General features: G+C 39.4%; 1 protein-coding gene across 1 annotated transcript in view; it reads right to left on the reverse strand.

The window, feature by feature from the left end:
• The window catches only part of LOC118797310 (voltage-dependent calcium channel beta subunit-associated regulatory protein), a 46,796-nt gene extending 22,819 nt beyond the window's left edge, over positions 1-23,977 (reverse strand). The window contains exons 1-2 of the mRNA XM_036556633.1: positions 23,940-23,977; positions 10,687-10,758 (exon numbers count right to left, since the gene is read on the reverse strand). Of these exons, the coding sequence (XP_036412526.1) occupies positions 10,687-10,734 (48 nt within the window). The 5' untranslated portion in view covers positions 10,735-10,758; positions 23,940-23,977. The remainder of the gene's footprint in view (positions 1-10,686; positions 10,759-23,939) is intronic.
• Between the last annotated feature and the right edge of the window lie 2,211 nt (positions 23,978-26,188).

Here is a 26,188-nt window from a genome sequence, read left to right on the forward strand (position 1 = left end):
TTGTTTACAATATACATGAATGACCTCGGCAATAATTTTAAATGCTCATATGCACTTTTATGCAGATGATACCATTATCTATTGTTCCACTCCATCACCAGCACAGGCTCTCTCAAATTTACAGGAAGTATTTGTGACTGTTCAGCACAATCTTTGATGATCAAAACACAAAATATATTATTCTCTAAAAACTTGATACAGAGATCATCTTTGCCACAAATTCACACACTGCTGGGCATATCAATAGAATTAGTTTCATCCTATAAATATTTTGATTTTATGTTAGATAATGACCTAATTAAATTAAAAATGCATGTTGAAAAAGGTAACTTCAACTATTTTTTGTGCCTGTTGAGTAAAGCAACCCTTTCACCTATTTTAGATTATGGTGATATTTTTATAGGCACCTCAAAGAAAACATTGCACAATTTATAATGTGCTAGATATTCAACTCATTGTGAACTTTATAAATATGTGATCTTTATTATAACAATAATACATTCACTTAATTCTAATAAAATAACAACCTATCAAACCTAAGAGACACAAGAAAACACAGCAAAGTCACCCAACTGCATTGAACAGCGCTGTACCTACTGGTCACTGTTAAACGTCCACTTCTAACCACTCCTGAGTTACTGAGGACTGAAAATCACTCTCACAAGCAGAACTGAAATGTTCTACAGTACATTTTCAAGTATCATTTCCTTATTAAAATCACTGTTAAACACTGTACAGAGTGCTCTCTTAAGCAGTCTATTAAACACAATTATAAAATAGATTTCCATTTTGGATGGTTACTTTGAATTCTATTTTCATTCAACTGACCTCAAAATGACAGTGCTCATTTTGGGACTAAATAATTTTAGAGCCAAAATGTAACTGTCCTCCACTTTGACCTCATCACAAAAATCAGCATCTGAAGTATGCAAAACTACATTAAAATAAGCCACAGATACCACCAAAGGTGTGTTTGGAGAAAAAAAGGAGCAGCATTTGATGAAAAGAACACCATGCTGACTGTTAAGCATGGAAGTAGATCTGATGCTTTGGGGTTGTGTAGCAGCCATTGACACAGGAAATACTGCACAGGTAGATGGAAGAATGGATTCTACTGAATATCAGCAAATTCTGGAAGCAAATCTGAGGCTGTCAGTCAAAACACTAAAGCTGAAAAGAGGCTGGCTTCTAGAACAGGATGGTGATCCAAAGCGTACCTCAAAATCCACAATGAACTTTAAAAGCTGAAGCTTTTGGAATGGCCCACACAGTCTACTGACCTGAATATCACTGAAAATTAGCCCAAGAAAATTGCAAAACTAGAAGCATTCTGCAAGGAAAAGTGGGTGAAACCTCCTAAAACAAGAATACAAAGACTCCTAGCATTTGCCAGCTGTGATATCTACCAAAAAGAGTGTTACTAAGCACTGACTTAGTAGAGTGCATATCAGACAAAGATCACTATTCCAGTATTCCGTCAACTCCATAATATTTCAGTTTTCTGAGTGCCAAGTTCAGATGAATGAGAAACAAAACCAAAACAGCACTTTTTACCACTGTGAGAAAAATCTCAGAGAAAAAAAAACAACTACTGACCTAATTCCCTAACGTCTTTACTCTTAACTCTTATATGAACACACAATTAATGAGTTTGAGGTCCAACAAATCCTGACAGCACTAAAAAGTACAATTAAGTTTGCATGAGACGATTGATTAATAAGTTCTGGGTGGTAAGTCTGAGCCTCTGGTCCATAATCAAAACGGCAATGAGATACTTAATTCAATTTTCGGAGCTCATTTGAATGGAAAACGAGGGCAGCGCCTACTAAAATTAGCTGCGAAATAAGGGGCTTTCATTTGGAAGATGCTGTCACCAGCAGTGCCAAGGAGCCAAGCCAGAAACGTCAGCACTCAATGCTCCTTTTCATCTTCTCAAGGGTGTGTGTGTAAATATATGTGTCTGTGTGAGTGTGTGTGTGTGTGTGTGTGTGTGCATGCTCTGCTGCCTTTTTGTGGAGAGAATAGCCTCGATTTACCGTCACTTTCACAGCAACACGCTTGGTGTTATATTGTCCATAGTCGAGGGGTAGAAATGCATCGCTGTATAGTGATGAATCGATCTGACAGCAGCGATTGACCTGCAGCAATTTTGGAATTTCAGGATTATTATCTATTGTAACAATATTCAACAAATTAAGCGCTTGTTCTTGCCCAAAATACAATTTTGTCTTCAAAAGGTAAGGTAAAATTGAAATAACTACTAAAATAAAAATATTTATTTTATTATTGAATCAAATTAAATGTGATAAGACTGTACCTTTCCCTTGCCATTCCCTCTTGGGGTACTCCCTGACGCCATCTTAAAGGCCATTCCATGTGAAGTATGATAAATGACCCTTAGCGTGGCAAAAGGATCAAGTAAACATAAACGTAGACTGCAGGAACAAAGCTTGACCAGAAATCATAGCAATTTGACACAATTTCCTTTTAACAATGCTGTTCAGAGGCGTAACCTGAGCAATAAAGTGCTTCAAAACTATAACAACTGATTAAATAAAGTTAAACTGAGCTTTATGTAGCAAACTACACCACCTAATTGCTGAAGTAATTGTGTCTCTTTTCTCTGTTAGCTAACTAGTAAGCTAAAGGCTACACAGTTAGCAGTAACTAAACAAGAAACCTAAGCCAGACAAAAAAGGACAAAATTACACTTCGAATTCTCACAAAAACGCATTGCATTGCAAAGTTTACTTAACTAACGAACTGGCTACCCTCAAGCTGAGGGCTAGTGAGTTCCTATAGTGTCATTTTGTAGTCAGCTCTACGCCCATGTCAGGAAACATTTTGTCCTACGTACATTTTTCCCACAAAAGTCACAGGACCTTCTCAATTATGAGGTCTTTTGTCAAAATATGGATATTGCTACATTCATGCTACAAGAAGCTAACTGGGAATGTAAGTCTAGTACTGTAATTTAACACCGTTATATTACAACACCAGCTACTCAAACTGCAGCCTACTGCTGCTAAAGCAGCTTAGCTACCACATTTGTTTTGGTGAGGTTTGCTAGTCCCATGAAGCTAGTTCAATGTGTAGGAATGATAGGCTGGCTTTACATGGTGAAACTTTCATGTAACTAATTGCAGGTTGTAAGTTGCATGCAACATAATTTCTGTGTAACTTTACAGTTACACAAACCAATTCAAAAACAAAAGTTGCACGCAACACATTTAGTTACTTTACTAGTTAGCCAAATTAGCAGCTTGTATTTTTTGATACACCATATTGATCTCGCTATGAAGTCACACCTGAGGTGTATTTTACACATTTGCAGCACTTTTATTATTTTTTATATTTTTTCAGCTGTCATTCTTTTTCCCATATCTATCAATCTTTTATCTATTTATAGGGTTCTTTGCTATATATTTGAGTTTTATCTGTTGTGAGTGTGTTAAACCTTTGAAAATGAATGTGTAAGGAGCCGTTGCAGTTATAGCCTACTTGATGCATCACTCATCCATTCCTAGAAGCACTACAAGTTCATCAAGAAGCACATCTCCGTCTCCACTTCTGTAATTATTTTCATCATTTGGATCCCAAATGAATCCAAGCTGTGTGTAAAATTAGGGGGTGTCAAGAGAGCAGAAAATGAATCTAGCTACGTAATTCATGATAACAGCAGGCTAAAGAAGCATAAACGGTGGCACAAACAGCTGTTAGCATGAGCTGGCTAGTTAACGCAGCTGGTTACAAAAACATTTGCTTTGAGAAATTCATGTTTGTTTTTGTGGCTCAGGAAGAAAATGAAAAACTGCCAACCTTGAGTCAGTCAAGGGCGTCTGATTTTTGACCACCCAAAAAAGCCATCTTTTTAAATTTTCTTGTCCCCTAATCTGGTGAAATCTGTGGTTTGAAAGTAGGACATTCAATGTGATCATGTCATGCATTAGTGGTGTTTTGACTGGCTGTTTCGCAAAACTTGTTTTACAAAGTTGAGGCGCTTGCAACTGTTGCGGCCGAGTTTCAAATGAGTTGCAGGATGCTTTACAACCCAAATGCAATTCAGCTCCATGTAGGTTCCAAGCAACTAAAGTTGCATTAAAGTTTCACTATGTAAACCCAACCTAGTCTGCATCTAGCAGCATTACGCTGCTGTCGGACCAAAACCTTGTATCTCCCTTTTTTGTCCTTTTTCAGTTTTTGACATAATTCAAAAACAGCTGTCCTTTATATTGTGTGTAAATTCAAGATGAATGGACCAAAAGAAATGGTCCAAAATAAAAAGTCTGGTTCCATTGACTTACATTAAAAGTAAAGTATGTTTTTTCCTTCTCCTGTAAAGTTACCATTTTGGAGATTTGGAGATTTGGAGAGGTTTTGGTCTGAGAGCAGGGATTAGTATTTATGATCCTGTAGTTTAGAGGATCCAGTGACATTCAATGGAAAATCTACACAGGACAAAACAGGTTTGCAACACTTTAGTTTATTTCAGATAGTGAAGAACACTTCTAAGAACATAATTTTTTCCTGCAGAGAAAAACTGCTTGCACCTGGAGTTCCTAAAATGGGCATGACACTAACTACAAAATGACAGCTTTAAAGGTCAGTTGCAAAATCTCCCCCCTTTATTCTGCGTGTGGCATTCATACATTTTACATAAATCTACCCATCTATTCACGTTTTTATTGACTATTACAAACTAATGTGTATGTGATACTCAAAGGCAGATGGAGAAGTTGCTGACAGTCACACACTATGCTAGTTCTATGCATCATACATTACAGCAATTATTTCCTTTCCATCCAACAGAAGCAGGTCAAGGACCTTCTACTCCACCCACAGAAGATATGATTAGAATGTGAAGCAGTGTGAATGGACTAATCTACAGCAGAAAGACTTATTCCTGATCTGAGGTGAAAGTACTCCACTCTCTTGCAGTCTTAAACACATGGGACAGTCTCCAGGCAACGGCCATTCCCTCGAGACCCCTAGCCCTTTGTGCACGTGCACAAACAGCGTACAGCCCAGCTAACACACACAGTCTATACAGAGCATGCAATATAGATAACCACAGCTGTGCAAACCTACAAATATATCATATTAAAAGTCCATTTTTTTTAGTTTTATTACTTTTTTAACACCATTTGAAAACTCCAGTTGGCCTTTATGTTGTATATATGTTTCAGGATGAATGGACCAATTGGAATTGTCCAAAATTACTTGAAATAAAAAGTCACAACATTAACATTCATTAAAATTCAATTTCCTTCTGCTGTATAGTAGATGTTTTGGAGATACAAGGTTTTGTTATGACAGCAATGATGTATGGCTGTGTGAAAAAGTTTGGGTGACGCGTTTTGTTGATTTTCTAAATGAAAATAAGTCAACACATACAGAGAATGCAGTTTTGGACATTTTATATATTTTCATTTAGAAAATATACATTTTGGGCTGCATGTTTTGTTTGTCCAGTATGTAAAAATGAGCAAAAAATAGAACTTGTGGAATAAAATTTGCAGAAAAATGTTTTTTGTTCACTGTAGAGGATGTTAACTTATTTTGACTTAGAAAATCAACAAAACATGTAATTTGACCAGAGCTATCCAAACTTTCCATACAACTGTATTTCCAATAATAATAATAAAGAAGTAGTAAGAATAATCATACACTTTATTTGAAAAAGAATCAGAAATAAGCTACAATAAATATGTAAACACATAGGTCACCATCTCTTCCTGGCTCAGTATAGCTGTGGAAGACTCTGTCAGTTGAGCTCGACCACAAATAATAGCATGATCAATCCTATCAGTCCTGTTATAAACTGAACTATGGGGGTGGGTAATACTTCCTAAAAAAATATTTTGTAATGTGTGCATGAGAAGAGCCAAGAGAGGCCAGAATGTCTGCTCAAAACATGCTCTTTTATTTTGAACACGGCAGAAAAGCCACTTGCCTAAAACCCGAAATAGCAGAAAAGGTCACCTATAGCCATAAAATTCCACTCTACTGTAAACACTTAACTAGGCTAACTAAACCCACCACCCAGCACATAAACACACAGTAAACACATAAACACATCTCAAACTGACAAACATCAAGAAGCATCTCTTTTACTGTGGGTCCTATGACCTTCTGCTTATGGCCCTTTTCGCATGTACACTTGTAAGCTCCAGTGACAGCGCAGCCTGTGTTTTAAACTACTGTTGATAATAATACGAATTACCATGTCTGATCTTAAAGCAACAGCAGAAAAAACATATTTCCCCTTATCCTAAATGTAGTCAAGCTGTCTGAGGTTTGCTTTTTTGGACTTGCCCGAGATCCACAATGTTAAGGTAGCTAACAATTAATGAAACCTGGCACCCCACCATTTAGCATTGTGCAAAATGCTAGCATAAATCATCACATTTATCTCAAACTTTGTTAAGTTGTTCATTAATCTTAAATAGATTATGTGGTTTCTACACTGTGTGACATACTGTTGTTTATAAAATTGGACAAAATCCTGAATTCCTACTAAAGTAAGATTTGAGAAACAAAATCCTACTTTAGTCTATGTGAGATTATTTAACAACTCCATTGTTTGAGGCAAATGTGTGCAGGGTTGGGATGTAATGGGATACAAGTATTGTGAATATGTATTGCGTTTCACTTTAAGTGGTGCAGCAGTTGCACCCTGGTGCCTCCAAAAAATTCAGATAAGAAGCTGGAGAATAAGAAACATCAGCTTTGTATACCTTGGATGGTTAATTACCAAAGATTTTGAAATGGTGAGTGGAGAGATCAAGCTTGAGCTGGAAGAGGCAAAGCCATCTTTGCATTCATACACCTCCTGTTTGGAAACACTATGGTTTTCCAGTCCAATAATGATAGGCAAAGAGTGGTAGATCAAACAGGGACTGTGTGCTGACACTGCAAATCAATTACTCATGTTAATACTCAAATATGCTAGCTCATATCTCAGTTACCAGAGCGAGGACAAAACATTGTCAAAACGAGTTAAATAACTCATTTGAAGGCTTCTGATTTGTACCTCTACTCGGTTGTAGGGAGTCTTGGATTCTGCTAAGAGTGATTAAGCCAGGTTAGATAATTCCCTTTCACACTCATTTCAGCCAGAAGGTAAGAGCCACACTTTTTATAGAAACACAAGTTCTGACTATAAATGACCTTTTTAAGATCATTTCTTTTCATTACGAGATTTATAATAATTTATAATTTATAGCTTTATAATTTACAATTTTTTTGTTCACGTTTATTATCATGGGCCATAATAACGGGTTTGCCAAAAACACACGTACAGCATGTAATACATCTCTTTTGGGGGAAAAAAACATTTTGGGATGTACCAAAATCAATCAATCACTCAATCAATCAATCAATCAATCAATCAAAAAAAAAAAATCAATCAATCATTCAATGTTAGCATTTTTGACTGACTCTGTATCAACAATGTATCATGTCATGATGCAAAAATGGCAATATGCATTGTACATATATACCAGGTATACTAGGTATTAGCAGCACTCTACAGCTTCCTGATGACCTGCTGGGGGTGGGTTGTAGCAGAAGTAGAATACAAATGTGCACTGGCCCTCCGGAAATGGATTGTGATAATCTGCAGTAACGGATTTGAGACGACAAATCTATTGTTATGCAAGGACAAGAATTACTATTATTTAAGCTCTACCACAATGCTCCATACTATGACATTCAAAATCCAAGGCAATCTACATTTCATATCTCCAAAATGATACCATCATATCTACCAGCCCTTATCAGCTGCAGCGAATGCATAACTGAAGGATAACACTCCTTGAATTCAGCAGCGTTCGTGACTGACGTAGATAATGGTACCGACAGGCGCCCTTGGGCGAGCGGAATGAAAGAACAACAAAGAAAATGGAGGCATATGGAGGGCAAGGAATTCTTCCAGGCCATTTTCTAGCGCTTTCAGCCGCGCTGCCTTGGAGTGATGCGGCTCCGTGTAGCATCAAAAGACTCTGAAAGCAGGGAATGGGGCAGAATAGAGAGGGGTTGGGGAGGGGGCTTTTCTCAAGACAAAAATGCTTAGTATGGACTTTCCTTTAAGGCTGCAATAGCTGTTGCTCCTGTTTACGTAAGGCAGGTTCAGTATGCACAGCAAGTACAGACTTCGAAAGTAGGCTGGATATTCGGGGGTACATATACACTGTATGTCCAAAAGTATCTCATCTAAATAGTGATTAATCCAGATTCTTTAAGGTGGACCCACTGCTGACACAGGTGTTCAATTGCGCACACATAGTTAGATAAGCAGTTGACCTAAGTTCCAATGACACCCTGTCCAATGCAAGGTGTCAGCTAGAGGGGAATACGGCCCCCAGCATTGGGCTGTTGAGCAGTGGGACTGTTCTCTGGAGAGATGGAGCACCATCAAATACTATTAGGACAAGTTGGAGTGGCACTGGAGTGATCCAGTCATCCAACATCAGTACCTGACCTCTTGTGGCTGAATACACTCAAATCCTCACAGCAATGTTCTAACATCTAGTAGAGACTTCTCAGAAATGTGGATTCTTTTACAGCAGCAGGACTGTGTGAACAAAGGACAAAATCCTGTGGAGGGATTTACCCTGAAAGGACAATATCACATCCATGACCCATGAGTCATGAACGACAACAAGACAACAAAAATGTTCTGGAATGACGTGTATACATATATATATATATATATATATATATATATATATATATATATATATATATGCAAGACAATTTATCACTGCGGTAGCAATGCAGTTCAAGTTAAGTCTGTCCCAGATGGTCCCAAATGGCCCTCTAAGCCCTGCAGTACTTCTCCAAGTCAGCACTTTGGTGACGTCAACAGCAAGCAGACCTTTGGGGCTAAGGGCCTCAAGGACACTGGGTTCAAAAGCCTGGATTTAGGACAGAGTCAGTCTTCTCTTTTTGGTCACTGTTGTTGTTCAGGCAGCTGTAAACAGCCCTTCCACTCTGATTGGTCATAGCCAGTGCTGCTAAGGAATTTGGGGTAAGAGACTGCTGAAGATGAATTCTTGTTCTGGTTGCATAGCCTCCTAGATCTAGGAGCACATATGAAGGTGGCTGATTAGAAAAAAAATAGTTCTTGTGTTCACACAGGTCTGAATAAATCAAATTGTGAGCATAGTTATAAAAACGGACAATTTCTAGTGAAAGGTCAGCTTCTAGAGATCTATCAGCGTTTTGGTTCTAGCCTCAACCTAATATATCTAATCCAGCTAATGAAGGTCTTGAGGAGCTACTGAATATTAGAAACAGGTGTGTTAGGTTCAGGTAACAATTGAAGAGTTCAGTACAAAAAAAACGATAAACATCATCCTTTAAAAAATGAGCTGATGGTCATGAGTTATTCTTAACACACAGAGCATTCTGAACCATAAATGTGTTTTGTCACAAAAGCTGTTGTTGTCCATTGTCAAGGCATTACAAGTTCACATTTTACACCAGAAACAGTCAAACGCCAGCGCTGTTCTCAAGCAGAACCCGATAAATCCTTAAAATAATGCATACTGTATCTAAACAGCCATGTGTGCACAACTCCATACTGGACATAAAGTGCAATATTTGGGTGTTAAAGCCAAAAATTCATAACACACATAGTGCACTATACAGGAAGCAGTGAGCCATTTGAGATTCAGGATTTTCCAAGATATGATCTTATACATGTTTAATATAACCCATTAACGGGCTGTGTTTATTGCAATTTTCAGTACTTTACCTGCTTGTTTTTTTAAGTTAAAGTATGTTAAATACTGCACTTAAAATAACACGTATCCATTAAATGGCTTTGCTTAAGTCTGAAACATGAAATGACCATTGGAGTGCGCTGCTTTTGCCAAAAAACAAAAATTAAATTAAAAACATTTTCCAAGGTTTCATTTTGGAAGATACCTGTGTTTTGTTGAGTTATTTCTACTTAATCAAAACAACCCAAATGCAGTTTGATTGATATTACCTGGGATGCACAAAAAACAGGATTTATGAAAATTCATTAAAATGGAGATATCTGTTCTTACAAATGAATTTTTCAGGTGAACTCTGCATAAGGGCAAATGTCCGGGAGAAGGGTTTCTACAGGGTTCTAGCTCCCTAGGCCAGTGGTTCCCCACCCTGGAATACCTCCCCCATCTAATGTGTTATTAGGTTACACATTTGGCATGAGTGTATGGTTCTAGAGAAAACTTTTGATTGGTACAGAACTTTTTCATGACTTAAAAGATTCTTCACACTCGTACATCTTGTTTATATAAATGGTTCTTTAAAGACTCATCCACTGGAAGAACCAGAAGTGATTCTTCTATGGCATAGCCCCAGAGAACCCTTTATGAAACCTTAATTATGATTGTATGCTTAAAAAATAAAGATTCCTCAATGGTTCTTGGCTTGGATGTATGGTTCTAGGACAAACCTTTAATTAGTATAGAACCTTTACATTATGTGGAGGATCTTTAAAATTGAGGAGAATCTTTAAAGGTTCTCCTTTATAAATGTTTAAAGAACCATGCGCTTTAGGGAACCAGATGTGTGCTGGAGCGGGAAAAACACTGGAGGGGATACTCCAAGGCCAGGGTTGAGAACCACATCTCCAGAGGTTCTGTTATTTGAATCTTTTCTCACGAGCGGTGTGAATGTAAGGGTACTCACGGTGGCGTTCTCCGTGAGGCTGGTCAGCAGAGGCGGCTCATCGCTCATGGTCCTGGCGGGGGTGTGCGCTTTCTGCACTGCGAGAGAGACACAAATATGACAGGCAATCAGATAGACGGCTACTTTTCATTCATCAAACCCCCCCGCCCGCTTCGCTGACTCGGCTAAAGTGCAGCCAGCTGCATCACAGCCATTTGGCTCAGATCTTTGCTTCCTCCTCTCCTCTCTCGTTCCCCCCAGCTGTTGGCTTTGTCTCACGGACACAGACACCAAGAGGTGGCAAAACATCCAAACTATGGGTGAAGTGCTATGTGGGGGACAAGTTTTCTCTTTGCTCAAACAGGACAGCAAACCAAAGACCTTGGAGGGTCTTTCTTAAAAACACAGTGCAGAATAAGCAGGGATATCAAGCTTAAGAGAAAAGATAATGGTGACGACAGGAAAGGAAGAAGAGATTAGAAATGGTTGGGAAAAAAATCTAATTTGCACAATTTTCCACTCCAGGCCACAAATTTCCATACAAATTCTGCCTTCTTTAGTTTAGTGCTGGAGCTACGAGGGTAATGTCACTGACGAACACTAGAAATCAATAGTCACCCAAATCTTTCAAGTAAATACATCCCCAAACCTTCTCTCAACCCCTCAAACTGCTTCCAGGTCTTCGTTAGGGTGGCACCAAAGAACTAAAGAAGCAAAATTTGGACACCAAACATGTCTTGGTTGATCGACTACATCTGGTGTAAGTGAAAAACTGAGTAAATTTGACTTTTCGTAAGGAGAAAGGCTTAGTAAGCAAGAGCAGGAAGGAAGACACAACAGTCCTTGAAAAGATCCAGCTAGTCCTTAAGGGTCCAATCACTTTCTTCTCTTCTTATCATTCATTTTCTCACAGTACTGGATGACAATTACAAAAGCTGTTTGGTGTTTTATTGTCTTTATGAGGACAAAATGTCCCCATAATGTAGGGATCCTACTTTTCTGTCCTGATACAGATACCCAAACTCAGCCGATACTGAGTACTCATCTGATACCAGCCATATTTTTTCTTCCTCAGTTTTAAATCTGTTAAATTAACATTAAACTATACTCAGAGGTCAATATGCTTCTATATTAATGCAAACAATATTAACTGAATATAAAAACAATCATTTTAAGAAAATATAATTAATCTGTCCTTGAGGTTTTTTTCCACGCCATAACACAAACCTATCTAGCTATAGAAATAAAGTACTGTATGTGATGTAATGGAAAGTCATAGCATTTTGATAAGAGTAATACATTATGACGTTGTGGAATGACTCAGAAGAGGAAAAGTAGCGTATAACCAAGTAGATTATTGGATAATTGTCTATCTACCAATTTTATAACGACTGTGACTCAAAAACAGAACTGAGAGTGGATTAGTCATGTCTGACCAACGGCCGATTCATTTGATAACATCCATATCAGTGCCAATACCAATCCTGTATATCAGATCATCAGATCAGTGAGTCACTGCAGCAAAATATGAAATTTTGCAGGGACATTTTGTGTGTTGCCATGACACAAAGTTTTTTTTTCACACAAACAGAAGTTCTCCTATTAAACACTGACAGAAAATAAAGATGCCTATTTGATTACTGAGGGTAAAGTTTGTGTGTGTGTGGTAAGTTTGTATGACGCTGTGAATTCTAGGAGATTTTCTATATCTCAATAGCACTCTCTGTGTGCATATGTGTGTATCCTCTACTTGACTGTCTTCACAGGAACCAAATGTCCCCACAATGGAAGAAAAACATGACATGCTGCTGCTTCCCATTAATAAGTGTGTGTTTATGTGTGTAACACAAACAGCAGCTTTCATTTTAAGTGGTCCATGCATGAAAAAGTATGTGGACACCTGATTATCAGACCTTTACAAACTTGTTGTACATCCCATTCCAAAATCATATGCATTAATATGAAGTCAGCCCCTCCTTTGCAGCTATAACAGCCTCCATTCTTCTGGGAACACTTTTCACAAGATTGTGGAGTGTGTCTGTGGGAATTTGTGCCAATTCAGTCAGAAGAGCATTTGTGAGGTCAGGCACTGATGTTGGGCCTGACTCACGCTCAACGTTCCAGTTCATCCCAAATGTGTTCAGTTGGGTTGAGGTCAGGGCTCTGTGCAGGCCACTGGAGTTCCTTCACATCAAACTCACCCAACCATGTCTTTATGGACCTTGCTTTGTGCACAGGGACACAGTCATACTGGAAAAGGAAAGGGCCTTCCTCAAAAAAGCATATAATTGACCAAAACACCTTTGTATGCTGTAGCATTAACATTACTCTTCACTGGAATTAAGGGGCCAAGCGCAAACCCTGAAAAACAGCCCCGGACCATTATCCCTCCTCCACCAAACTGTACCGTTGGCACTATGTGTTCCGGTAGATAGCGTTCTCCTGGCATCCACCAAACCCAGGTTCATCTGTCAGACTGTCAGACAGTGAAGTGTGGTTAATCTCTTGAGAGAACTGTAGAGTCCAAATTAGTTCAAACTGTAGTCCCACAGTAAAAAGTCCAGGTATTAATAGAGATAATAATAAGGTCTGGACTCTGGGGTGGTCAGTCTATTATTTTGATTTGCACATTTTTTTGGTCTATTTTCTTTCCTCAGTAAAGGTTTCTTGACAGCTACACATCCTTTCAGACGCATAGTGCTGATTCCCTCCTCTCTCTCAAAGATGAAAGTTTTTAGTACTGTTTATCTGATGGTGATAGTTTGGTGGTCTACCATGTCTACAGTTGTTAGGAGTCCCCTTTCTCTATATATTTTAATCGTTTTAACGTATTTTCCTTTGACCCTCTCCTTTGTCTCTGACTTTTGCACAGTGTCTTCGATATATCTAATAAATAAGATTGTTGTAAAACAATTATAAGAGTGATTAATTTACTTCTAGATGTTTTTACTTGTTACTTTATCTAGTAAAATCATTGGATTCTATATAAAGATAAACTTGTTTGTTTCAAGCTTCATTTGTTCAAAGAAACAAAATAGGTTTAATAATTTCATAATATTCTTGCAACAATCTAATAATGAGAAATCTTAGATATATTGAACAGATCTAAGATGATTTAATTTCCAAGATATTATTTTTTAGAGTGCAGATTGATTGAGGTGTAGTATATAAGATGCAGGACGAGGTTCATTCTGGGAGAAAGAACAGATTCTCCCCATCTCTCATTAGTACTGTCTGTGTGTGTGTATGTGGGTGTGTGTGTGTGTGTGTGTGTGTGTGTGTGTGTGGGGCACTCGCTCTGGAGTCGTGTGCTGTGCACTGGACCGTGACCCTGCTGTAAGCAGCTGCATCTGTGACGGCATAGAGCGTGACACTTCAACACACACACACACACACTGCACACACAATACACACATGCACCATATACACACACACACACACACACACACTTATGCATAAACACACCTACACTCAAACCACACACAAACATGTGCATACACACACAAAAACACACACACACAAACACACCACACACACACCCATATACACACACACTTACAGACACACAAACATACTTAAACACACACCGCACACATCAAATGGAAGAAAACAAAGCGTGATGCTAAAAAGCACTTCACAGCTCACCTGTGCTGATTACACTCATCTTTCATTTTCTCATCTCTAACAAAAACATGAATGCACTCGCTCACCCTGTCTCTCTCTCTCTCTCTCTCTCTCTGTTGGCATCTGTCTCCACCATCCTTTCTGTTCTATCTCTTTCTTTTCCTCTTTCTACTCTCAATCTTTCCATTTGCCTCCCACTCTGTTCCTGTTTCTCTCTCTCTCTTCTCTTCTCCCTCTTCCTCCCTCCCTCAGTGGAGATGCTAACTGCACTCCTCTGAAATCTCTAATGATAACACTGTCACTGGTTGGCTTTCAGCCTTTAATACAAAACTCTTCACTGAGTAACTCCTAAACGAACAAATGTGCCAAAGCTTTTTTTTCGGTTGTAATTCTATGACATCACGTAATGTTTTTGAGTATCTACACTCTTAAATAGATTCTTGAAGGGATCTTTAGTAAAGACAGTGGGTCTATATTGAACCATAAACAAATCATTTGCGTGCTTAAAGAGTTCTTCGCATGATGAAATCTTTGTTTTTTGTAACAAAAGAGTACAATGCAAACTAGGGCTGACCCAGATAACATTTTACTGGATTTTAATACTGTTTGATATTTGCAAACAAGCACTCGAACACTCTTTCTTTCATTTTCAAATGTGTTTCAGTCATCCATCTGATGGAACAGATATGGTTCCATTTTAATCAACATGTTATTCCATAATGGCTGTGCTAGGTGCACATCTTACATCCATCAAAACATGAACTGTTGCATTTTTTTCATCTGGTGAGTGAAGCATAAACTCTACAGAGATCCAGTGAAACACACACACACACACACACACACACACACATTTTCTAAGCCGCTTATCCTTCTGGGTCGCGGGGGGAGCTGGAGCCTATCCCAGTAGTCATTAGGTGGGAGGCAGGATACACCCTAGACAGGTCGCCAGTCCAACGCAGGGCACTTTCTATCCAAACTATGTTTAAATTAATCATTTTTAATGATGATGTTGGTGTGGTAGTTGCAGAGCAGCTCCTGTGCTGTACTAAGAGTGTGGAAGCTACACTTTTCTGATCTCACTGCAAAAAACAGATCAGCTGTTTGTGCTGTAAATAAAAAAGCTAAAAAGCTTGTTTTGCAGAAGAAAGGGAGAAAAATGAGTTAATATTCAGGTCTGAAGTTGTTGTGTGATGGAGTTGAGTCAGTATGCAGTGTAGACTGGACACATGCTAGTACTCACATAAGGATCACTGTACTCACATATTTGAGATGATTCATCAAACTTGTTACCTCCATGGTATACCATCCTTGTAATGCACATATTTCACTGAGCATTTTTCTTAACGCCTGGTAATTTAACGCATTCCCACATATGTGATTTTCTTCTGAGGCATCTTTGCTCTTTTAGCTTCAACGGCCATGTGGAAAGTGCTGCATTTTGTCACACTCTGAGGTAAGGAGGAGGACACCTGGCATGAATAAATGATGCATTCAACTAAACAAGCTAAACACGTGTTTCTTTATTAAATTTCCATATATAAAAAATAAGCATTCTATCTAAAGGCCATTGCTGATAACATTCATTTTAGGCTTCGATTCAAAGAAGAAACTTTCGAATATGAAACAGAGAACTGAATGCCAACGTAATGAATGAGTACTCATATTACTCAGGCGCATGCTCATGTAAACACTGTTAAAGTCTCAAAATGTACCATTCATTCACCAGTCCGTATATAGAAACTAAACCACACAAACCCACTTTGAATTCACCTTGGTTGTGATTTTACCACAATGAATGTATTTACATATAGCCACCAACGCCTATCATATGTTAGCCCCACCCATTCACACTGAGGTAATGGAGAGTGTTGTTAGCTAGTTTGTTGCAGAATTATTGGAGTGGGAAAGGTAGAGGGGATGATTAAATGTTGTGCAGTTCCTGGCTGTCAGGAAGCAAATGTATCACTGTAGCCTTTCAAAGCATCCACAAATATCAGGAAGGAGTGGAAAGAGGACTGTTTTTTTAATGAAGTGCAATACAGGGCAGCCAATCACAACCAAGACCATTTACATTTATCATTTTTAAAGGTACAGTAACAAAACACAGCTCATTTAGTTCTAATGGATAAACAGAGGTTTGAAAATGGCCATGTGAAAATGAATTATGATTGTTTTTGTTATAATGAAACATACAAGGTCTATGACTGGACTTAAAAGAAAAAATACAAGAAAATACAAGAAAAATACAGTATGTCACTGCTGTTGGAACAAAACCTCATTTCTCCAAAATGATAACTTTACAAGAGAAGAAAAAACATACTTTACATTCAATGTTAGTCAATGAAACCAGACTTTTTTCCAAGTAATTTTGAGCCAGTTCTTTTGGTCCGTTCATCATGAAATCTACACACAATGTAAAGGGAAACGGACATTTTCAAATTTGGTAAAAAACTAAAAAACGAAGATGCAAGGTTTTGTTCTGACAGGAGCGATATGGCTTCTTTAAGTGGAGATGTAATATATAATACTTCAATCTTTCAGTCTTTAGTGGAGAAAGCAACAGTATGAGACATTTAGATTTCCTCAGCTGCAAGATGACAGCACCAAGCAATGTTAAGCTCCAACGGGTCATCTAAAACCACTGCAGATTAGCTCTGTGGTCAAGACCGTAGGCTGTGGTTTATCCTTTTTTGCGGTTAACAAATATGATTCGTCAGATCTCAGAACATCTTTCATTCATTCCAGTGGGTTTTGACTGGGCTTCAGTATCAGTGGAGCGTTATGTAATACACACAGGTCCCTTTACACCAGTGTGTAGAGTGAGAAAGCTTTCAAACTGGAGGCTGTTTCTCCAGCTGTGGTAAAAGTCTACATACAGATTTTGGCAAACGATTTGGTTGACGGTGTTAAAGCAGTGCAATGTTTTCAGCATGTGTGTGTGCGTGTGTTTGACTTTGGCCTTGGCATGCCATAAAGAAAAAAAAAAGTCTTCTTTCTTTCAGACATCCTTGGGAACAGCTTGAGTCACGAACAAGCTATGCAGTTCACTATCTGACTCCAGTAGGGCTGCACGATATGGAGAAAATATAAGTATTGTGATTATATTGCTACATATTGCACTTGCGATACACTTTGTATACATTAAAAATGTATTCATGAATCATCTGTAAATATCTGTACATATCTGCCCATACTGATACATAAAAAAATTTATAAAATGTAGAAATTTGGACCGGATCCGCCTGGATTAGCATGGCAGAGAAATAACATTTCTGTTGGGTTACAAATGCAGTAAAATGAATGAAATGCAGACATTTTAGCACAGCCCAGCGTCCCCTAAACATTCTGCTCTTCTGGAGAACAATATACCTACACCATCAAATATTGGTTTGAAATATCAATCAAATCTAAACATCTGTCTGATGCATAATCATTTTTTGAGCAGTTATCTTCTAATACCAGTGTGATTCCGATATTATTATGAATCCCTAATTGTGCCTTTTTCAAACACTGGCCTAAATTGATTTGACCAAAATAATTTACCTCTGGTTAGATACTTCCAGCACACAGCAAAAACATTTTTACTGACTATAGTGCTTATATGCACATTGCAGCCTTCTAACACATTCAGTATTGCCAAGGCCAATGCTAAAAATATGGTATACTGTGCAGCTCTAGACTTCAGTAAAATCTCACACGTCACACACTAGTCATAATAACAACGCTTTAACCTTCACAGACCTGCCGGCAGATCCAGAGGTTCATTCCTCAAATCCATAACTAATAATAACTCATAATTCAATCATTTTGCATCATTATTCCATGAAGTTACTGGATAATTAGACCAAGTGCTAACTTCCAAAAAAGTACTCATCTCAGACACAGCAACTTCAAATAAAACATTCCCAAAAGCAAAAAAGGAATCTGTGCCTACCGATCCTTTCCTTTAAGCCTTTCTTTTCCACTAGCACTAATCTCATGTCTCGTAAAACTCATCTAGATGCAATTTAACCTCACAAATGTGCAAACATGGATCAACAAGTTACGATAGCCAAAGTTAACAAACAACAAAAGCCCTTCGCTCCAAAAATAATCGCTGCCTTGATTGAAGCTTCTTCGCCAGCTTCTTGTTCAAATATTTCTGTTCCACCATAAATGGTGTGGCAGTTACATTCTGGCACCTAAGCCTATTCACCAGCTTGAGCCTGAGGTGCCAGAATGTAACTGCTGCACTATTTAAGGGGAAACAGGAAAATTCAAACAAGACGGTGGCAAATCGGAAGCCCACTTCAGCCTCGTCTGCTTTGATAACCCACCTGCAAACGGACCACAGAGTATGAATGCAAGTACTCGAATGTTGAACTTGCTTAAAATGCCCATCCCTACTAGTAGCTGTGATAAATTAGTCACGGTTAGCTAAATTAGCCATTCTTCTTAAATTTCTTCTAGGCTCTAAACTGTCTCCGTCTTTCAAATGCATCCCAAATATTTACTTACATTATATACTCACTAATGTTAATATTACTAATATTTACTCACATTTCACTACTGTTATGAAGGCAGGATGCAGATAGAAGGATGCAGTTTTTTTTCAGGTCAGCATCCAGTTTGTTTGCCTCCTTCCACAGCTGCAGCCTGTTTTGTTTGCCTGCCAATTTGTTTCATATCTGGCAACCTAGGGTGTCGAAATGGTACTGGTAAATGGACAGTGGGTGGAATCGCAGACCAAAACACCAGCAGAATTTCCACAGAAATTTCAAAGGGGAACATACTAGCTGTAGCACTGTTGTTGGAGAAGCGAGTTCTTTAACTTAGCATGTTTCCTTAATCTCTGATGACATATCATCAGAGATTAAGTCAATTTATGATTTAGTATGCTAAATATATTACATATTGTTCTTTTAACTGTTCCCTGAACCACTGTGTTACTTCCAAAACCACATCCCATCGATGAGAGCCCACAATCATCTGATTTTTGCTTCACCCCAGCAAAGAAAATAGCAAAGCAAAAGTGTGGTATCACTGCTATGTTAGCATGTCCCTTCCTTCTAAAAAAATACCAAATGGAAAAGCTGCTAATTGTAACAGTTTAAGGTAACAGACTCATTTTGATATTCAAGTAGCTACAAGAGTTACTGAATGGTATCCTGTGAACTGCAGGGGGGGCAAAAATGGCCAAAATAAAAGGTACCTAAGCCAAAAATAATGTAAGACTGGATCTAGAGGCTTGCGCTTTTATTTGATAGCATTGGTGTTAAGAGTCTACAAAATCAGTAGCACAATAATTTAGAAGCTAGCAGAGGTATACAATTCAAAACATGTTGTATTATCCAAAAATAGCATCTGAATGTTGGATGAGTAATGGAGGCTACCTCTTCAGATGTGAGCTAAAACTACAGCTAACTAGTACAACACTGGAGGCTGATGAGGACTTGACGTCTTACACTTGGTACATTCTTCTCACTGGACGACATGCTAACATGCTAGTTTGCAGAGAAATATTTCCACTGGACCTAGCTAACCTCAGCTGAGGTAGCTAGCCTAGTTAGCAAAAAAGCCACTGCCTTACAATGCGTCGTTTACAACACGCTCACTTGTGTTTCAGAGCGGCAAAGTGTAATACACTTATAAATACGAGCGCAACTGTAACATTTTACTGTGTGGATCCTCTGAATTATGAGGTCACTAAAAAGATTCACACTGGACTGCTACATCCATGCTACAAGCTAACATTCCTGCGCACTGAAATGCCATTGAATGAAAGTAATTAACACTAGTCTGTAACAACATCAGCTACTCAAACTTTAGGCTATTACTTCTAAAGCAGCTCAGCCATCACATTTAACCAAGCTCACTGGTTTATGAAGAGAAATTTTGGTGAGGTTGTTAATTCAGTGTGCTGCAGAGTTAGCTTGCATGTAGCAGTATTCGGCTCCTTAACAACCTCGTAATTCAAAGGATCCAGTGACTTTCAGAGGGAAATGTACATAGAACAAAATGTATTGAGTTTAAAACATTTTCCATCAGTCTGATGTAACTGCTACTTTAGGATGTGGACATCTGTGAAGTTAAAGAGGTTGAGAACCTCTCCACTTGGAATTTACTTCACACATCCAGGTCATTTACAGCCCGGCTCATTAACAGGCATTAACATGTCCCTGTACTCGCCCCCATGCATACTATCTCCATTAAGCCCTGCCGTAATGGCTCCCGAGCATGTGCAATATACAGCCGGCTCTGCACTGAGCCGGGCCTGTTCCTGGCCATTGTGTATTCATGAGGAAGAAAAAAAAACTCAACAGCTCAGAAAAGCACCTCCATACATACACACACACACACACACACATGCGCACACACTCTCTAACACACACCGTCTTTTGCTGTTTTTCAAGAAGGCCTGAGGTACAGTGCGTTTGAAGCAGAAAACAGGAGGTGTGTATTATCCTGCGTGGAGATGGGTTTTTGGCCTTGGCAGCAGGTGGGAGGAGTATGGATGGTTAAGGCTGGTGGGAGTGTGTTTATGTAACCATGCTTCAGGACCGGAGGAGAGTTAGCTAGGTACTTTACCTCTCTTCATCTCCGCTAAATGAACTTGGTGCTCTCAATGATCTCAGTGCCGGCACTCCATTTTGAAAACAGATGCTAGACTAAGGATCACACATCCACCAATCAGGGAGGTATCTGTAGCATCTGATCAGTTAACATATACAGTCATTTAAACTGTTCCCCTGTTCTCAGCACTCATTTATTCAAAACATATATATAGTAGACGCCAGAGGAAACATGCTGAAACACCTTCCCACTGGCTTCTATAAAAAGCGCACTTTCAGCATCTTCCCATTGGCTTTTGTTATAGGTTTGTTTTTTAGTGAATGGATTTTATGTTCTGGGGAAATTATAGTCTTTGGTAAATGACTATATGCTATAACGTAGATAAACATTCCTTTAAACAGTAATTGCTCTCTAAAGCCTGTCAGAATGTCAAAATTACATCATTACTGTTCAGCCTCTGCAGCGTCCCCTCTGGTGTAACTCTGCTCAGGTGACGTAAATTAGTCCTGGAGAACCCATGTATGTCCCAATATGCAAATCAGCCTTTTAATGTTATGAGCTCTAATGGCCACGCCCACCTGGCTCTGTGTTGAACAAGATTAGTTGTGTGAGATGCTGTAAAACACACAAACTCAATAAGCTAATATAATCTTTTTTTCATCTTTCAAACTGGGGGTGCTGTTACTCCACAAGTCACATATGCTGGGTTCAGTTAATACAGGATAGTGTGTTGCACATAAGAGAAGCCAATGGGAAGATGCTGATGCACACTTACAATAGAAGCCAATGGGAAGGCGTTCCCATATGTCCTAATACACTGTCTTATAGTACCAAAACACTGTCCCATAATACCCAACACACTATTCACATATGCTGGATTCAGTTAATACAGGATAGTGTGTTGGGTATTATGGGACAGTGTTTTGGTACTATAAGACAGTGTATTAGGAACTGTGGGAACGCCTTCCCATTGGCTACTATTATAAGTGTGCATCAGCATCTTCCCATTGGCTTCTATTATAAGTTTGCTTTACGTCAATTGGTTTTCTGTTCTCTTTTCTGTATGGGAAAATGATTGTCTTTGGTAACTGACTGTATGCTACAGATGTGGTACATAGAGACTAGGTTATCGTGGGAGTACAGCTTTAAGGCTCACACTACCCACATATAGTGGATTCAGGTAACACGGTACAGTGGGTTAGGTAACACCTGACAATGTTTTAGGTAATACAGGCCTTAAATCAGAGACCATCAAATACTTTTTGGGTCTTACAGGCCATCAAATACTTTTTGGGTCAGCCCCAAACACTTTATCAGACACTCGCCCTACATATTCTAAACTCTTAGCACTCTCATCCAACTGCATACTCATTTACATCATAACAAATGACAATGAGGCTGCTCTCAACAGATTCCCAGTTGTCTAAAGTAGAGTTGCTACTGGTATTAAGCCCAATGGAAGAGCAATTATAAACCGCAGTTAGCTTGGTGCTATCATAACATTGCAAATCCCAAAGAAGCACCAGCGGTAATTGGCATTATCTTTGCGAAGGTCACAATGAGGAAAGGTAATTAGATGCTGATATTCAGTAGAGAATGGACTAAAAATATCTTTATTATGTCATTTGCCTGTATGATCTTCAACAAAACAGCTGCTATTTAAAAAAGGACACAGTCGCTATCAAGCATGGTTCATGTATTCCTGCTGTCTCATGAAAAAAGAACATTCATGCTACAATATCCCATAAACACCAATCAGCCATAACGTTAAACCACCACCTTGTTTCTACGCTCATTGTCCATTATATCAGCTCCACTTACTATATAGGTGCATATTATAGCTCTTCAGTCAGAGACGGTAGTACATCTGTTTCTCTGCATACTTTGTTGACCCCTTTTCACTCTGTTCTTAAATGGTCAGGACCCCCACAGAGCAGGTATTATTTGGGTGGTGGATCATTCTCAGCACTGCAGTGACACTGACGTGGTGGTGGCGTGTTGTGTTAGTGTGTGCTGGTATGAGTGGATCAGACACATGATGGTGTGACAAAATGGACAGTGAGTGTAGAAACAAGGATGTGGTTTTAATGTTATCGCTGATCGATGTATGTGCTTATACAGGGGCCGGAGAGAACTTCCTCACGGGTCAGATCAGATCACTAATTCATGGTCCTGGCTCTCAGTGATAAAGCCACTGTTTTACACGATTCACTACTAAGAACAACTTTTCTAATTGCAGTACTTCCAATCATTCACCTGCACTTTATCAAGCTTTGCTTTGGCATGGACGGCATTTGCATCTATAAAATAGCCTTAAGAGCTCAGAAAAAAGTGCTTTACTGATCTTACAGACTCACACAAGCCTCTTTTGTTCTACTCTTTCTAATCACCTTCTCTCCTGCTTCACTCGCAGCCAGCTGGAACTATCCTTCAACATCTGGCAACCCTGCAGCATTTGTGCTGTAAAGAAACGCACCGAAATGTCAGCACACACGCGCCGTCCTGGAGGCGGCTGTATTTGGGATGAGATTTAACCCAAACCCCGCCATCACGGTCCGGGGGCGAAGCGTTTTGCAACGAGAGGGATGCACGACGAGCACACACACACACACACACCGCCATGGCAGTCTAGATCCTGCCGCCCTGCACGATCACCAACAGCAGCATGGACACCGTCGGCAGCTGCTTTAGCGCGATTATTACAGTCGTTATTATGAGTATTATAGACTGCGGGTGCGTTTTTCAGCATCATGTGCAGCATCACTGAGCTTCACGAGCGTGTTGGGGGTCTTTAACGCTGCACAGGCGAAACGCAAACATGCCTTTTTGCTATTTCAGCTTCAGTGCAGCTTTCATTAGCAAACCCGCGCAGAGGATTTCAGCAGCTTTTATACACACACAGATAAAGGCTGAGTTAAAAAGCCGCGCTGGAAAAAAAATAAAAATGCTCTGAAAGATTAAATGTAAAACAAAAATAAATTCCTGAAATAAAAAATTAAAATAGAAATGGGTCAAAAAAAAGAGACAAAATTTAAAAAAAAAACAAAAGATTTAAAGAATGGGCTAAAGCGCGAGACTCTGAGGGGAGGGTCACTCACCCAGTTCCGCTTCACGCGCTCCGTCCCGCTCTCGCGCCGCGCCGTTTCATTTCCAGCCCCGAAAACCGGAGAAACGGAGTTATGAATGAAACTCGGCGACCGAGAACACACCCACCCGCTGGGGGCGGGGCGAGCGGGGCGGTCACGTGAGGCTTTGAGGGGCGGGGCCAGCGGGAGTCCTCGCGACGTGCGTCAGCGGGGCTCGGTCACGTGACAGCGCCGCGCGGCGCAGCTCCTCATTCAGGCTGACGGAGGAAAAGATGAACGGAGCGGGCGCGTGCAGCTCACCTAAATATAGATTCACACAAACTGCGGCGTTTTTAAGGTCAAATCACTCCTGATAATCGGACACAGTCTGATGTACACAGCGGGGTTACCGTGTTCACAGAGCGCTTTTAGCTAATATATTAAATACACATCCTACGTGTCCTGTATGTCTGTATCATTTTAATTTAACATTTATTTATGACTATTTTTCCATTGTATTTGTATTTTTAACGTCGTTTATTATTTTATTTTTAATCACATTTTAAAAAGGTGTTATACAAATAAAGCTTATTACGTCATTACAGATTATTATTGTTTACAGTCGTTTTTGAGGCATCAGTGTGGCGTATAGAGAACGTGCTTAATTTGTTAAATATTGATGTTATTTTTGAGAATTGCAGCAATAAAAAACAAAAATAATAATAATAATAATTATTATTATTATTATTATTATTATTATTATTATTATGTTGATTCTAAGGTTTATTCGACTCGTGTGGCAGTCTCACCTGTGTCTCAGTGATAATAATAGAGTATTTTGTCTGCAGCTACAGTGAGAAAAGCCTCCAGTCAGTCAGTCAGTCTCTCATTATTCACACAGTGCGTCACTTTGTACGCAAGAGGAGCCAGAACCTGAAAACCCCGAGAGACACAAAGAGCTCTCTCTCTCTCTCTCTCTCTCTCTCTCTCTCTCTCTCTCTCTCTCTCTCTCTCTCTCTCTCTCTCTCTCTCTCTCTCTCTCTCTCTCTCTCTCTCTCTCTCTCTCTCTCTCTCTGACACATACAAACACTCTGAGAAACCAGCAGAGCGCCAGAGCGGAGCAGCGTAGAAGCGCAGGAGAATAAATTACATCCAGAGAAATTAATAAACACGTAACATAGTTATGTCTTTTCTTCCCGTCTTCTCGGTCATGCAAAAAGGAGTATACATTACATAAGAGGAGAAATCACCGTACCACCCCCCTCTATCTCTTTTCCTCTCTCTCTCGCTCTCTCTCAAGGTTGCAATGCGCCCTCGTCTGGTCGGTTACTGGTTACTCCAGTGGTCACCAACCCTGCTCCTGAAGATCTACCTTCCCGCAGACTTGAGCTCCAACCCTAATAGACCCCACCTGATCCATCTAATTACTGCTTGCAGATGCCTCTTTGGTCAGCTGAAGAAGGTGTGTTTGCTGTGGCTTGAAAGTGAAACCTCCAGGAGGAAGATGACAGTTGGTGACCACTGGGTTAAACAATGTGTCCTGAAGCCTGAAAGCACTGCTGGATGTTCAGGACAGCTTGCCCAAAAACACTCATTTTAAACTTGTGTATAAATATATACTGCATATATATGATTATAACAGGTGAGATCAGGAGTTGTTACACAGGGCAAACTGGAACACCTCCCATTCCGCCAATCAGGAGTAAGCTAAATGCCCACTGCCCTCTGAGCTGAAACTCTGATGTACATACGTGATGAGGTTTAAACGGATAAGCACGCCCATTAATGCAGGTTAAATGCACTAGCTGATACGGCCCAAATCTGCAGCTACTTCAGTTTAGTTAGATGTGTAAAACGTAGACCAGCTTCAAACATACTTGCTAAAAGACTGGCAATGTCTTGACTGACCCAGATGGAGTGTGTTGTATCACTGCTTCTCTGTTCAGTAGAAATGGAGAATAGGGCTGACGGAGACTAGAGAACACACTGCATTTCTGCCTTTCGCAAAAACAACAAGTTCAAAACAGGCTGAGAATAGTCCACCAACTAAAATATCCAGCCAACAGCGTCCTGTGAACCAATACAAACTGCAACAACAGATGAGCTACTGTCTGTGACTTCACATGACTTTGTTAAATTCAGCAAATAAACAATAACTGTGCATTACAATATGCAGAAGTGTGGTCTCTGTGGAGGACGTGTACTTATTTTCACAAGTCAACAGAACATGTCATTTGGCTAGAGCGCCCAAACTTTTGCATACAATGATATATTAGATATAT

The sequence above is a fragment of the Colossoma macropomum genome, unplaced genomic scaffold (genome assembly GCF_904425465.1).
Source record: "Colossoma macropomum unplaced genomic scaffold, Colossoma_macropomum, whole genome shotgun sequence".
Taxonomy (NCBI): Eukaryota; Metazoa; Chordata; class Actinopteri; order Characiformes; family Serrasalmidae; genus Colossoma; species Colossoma macropomum.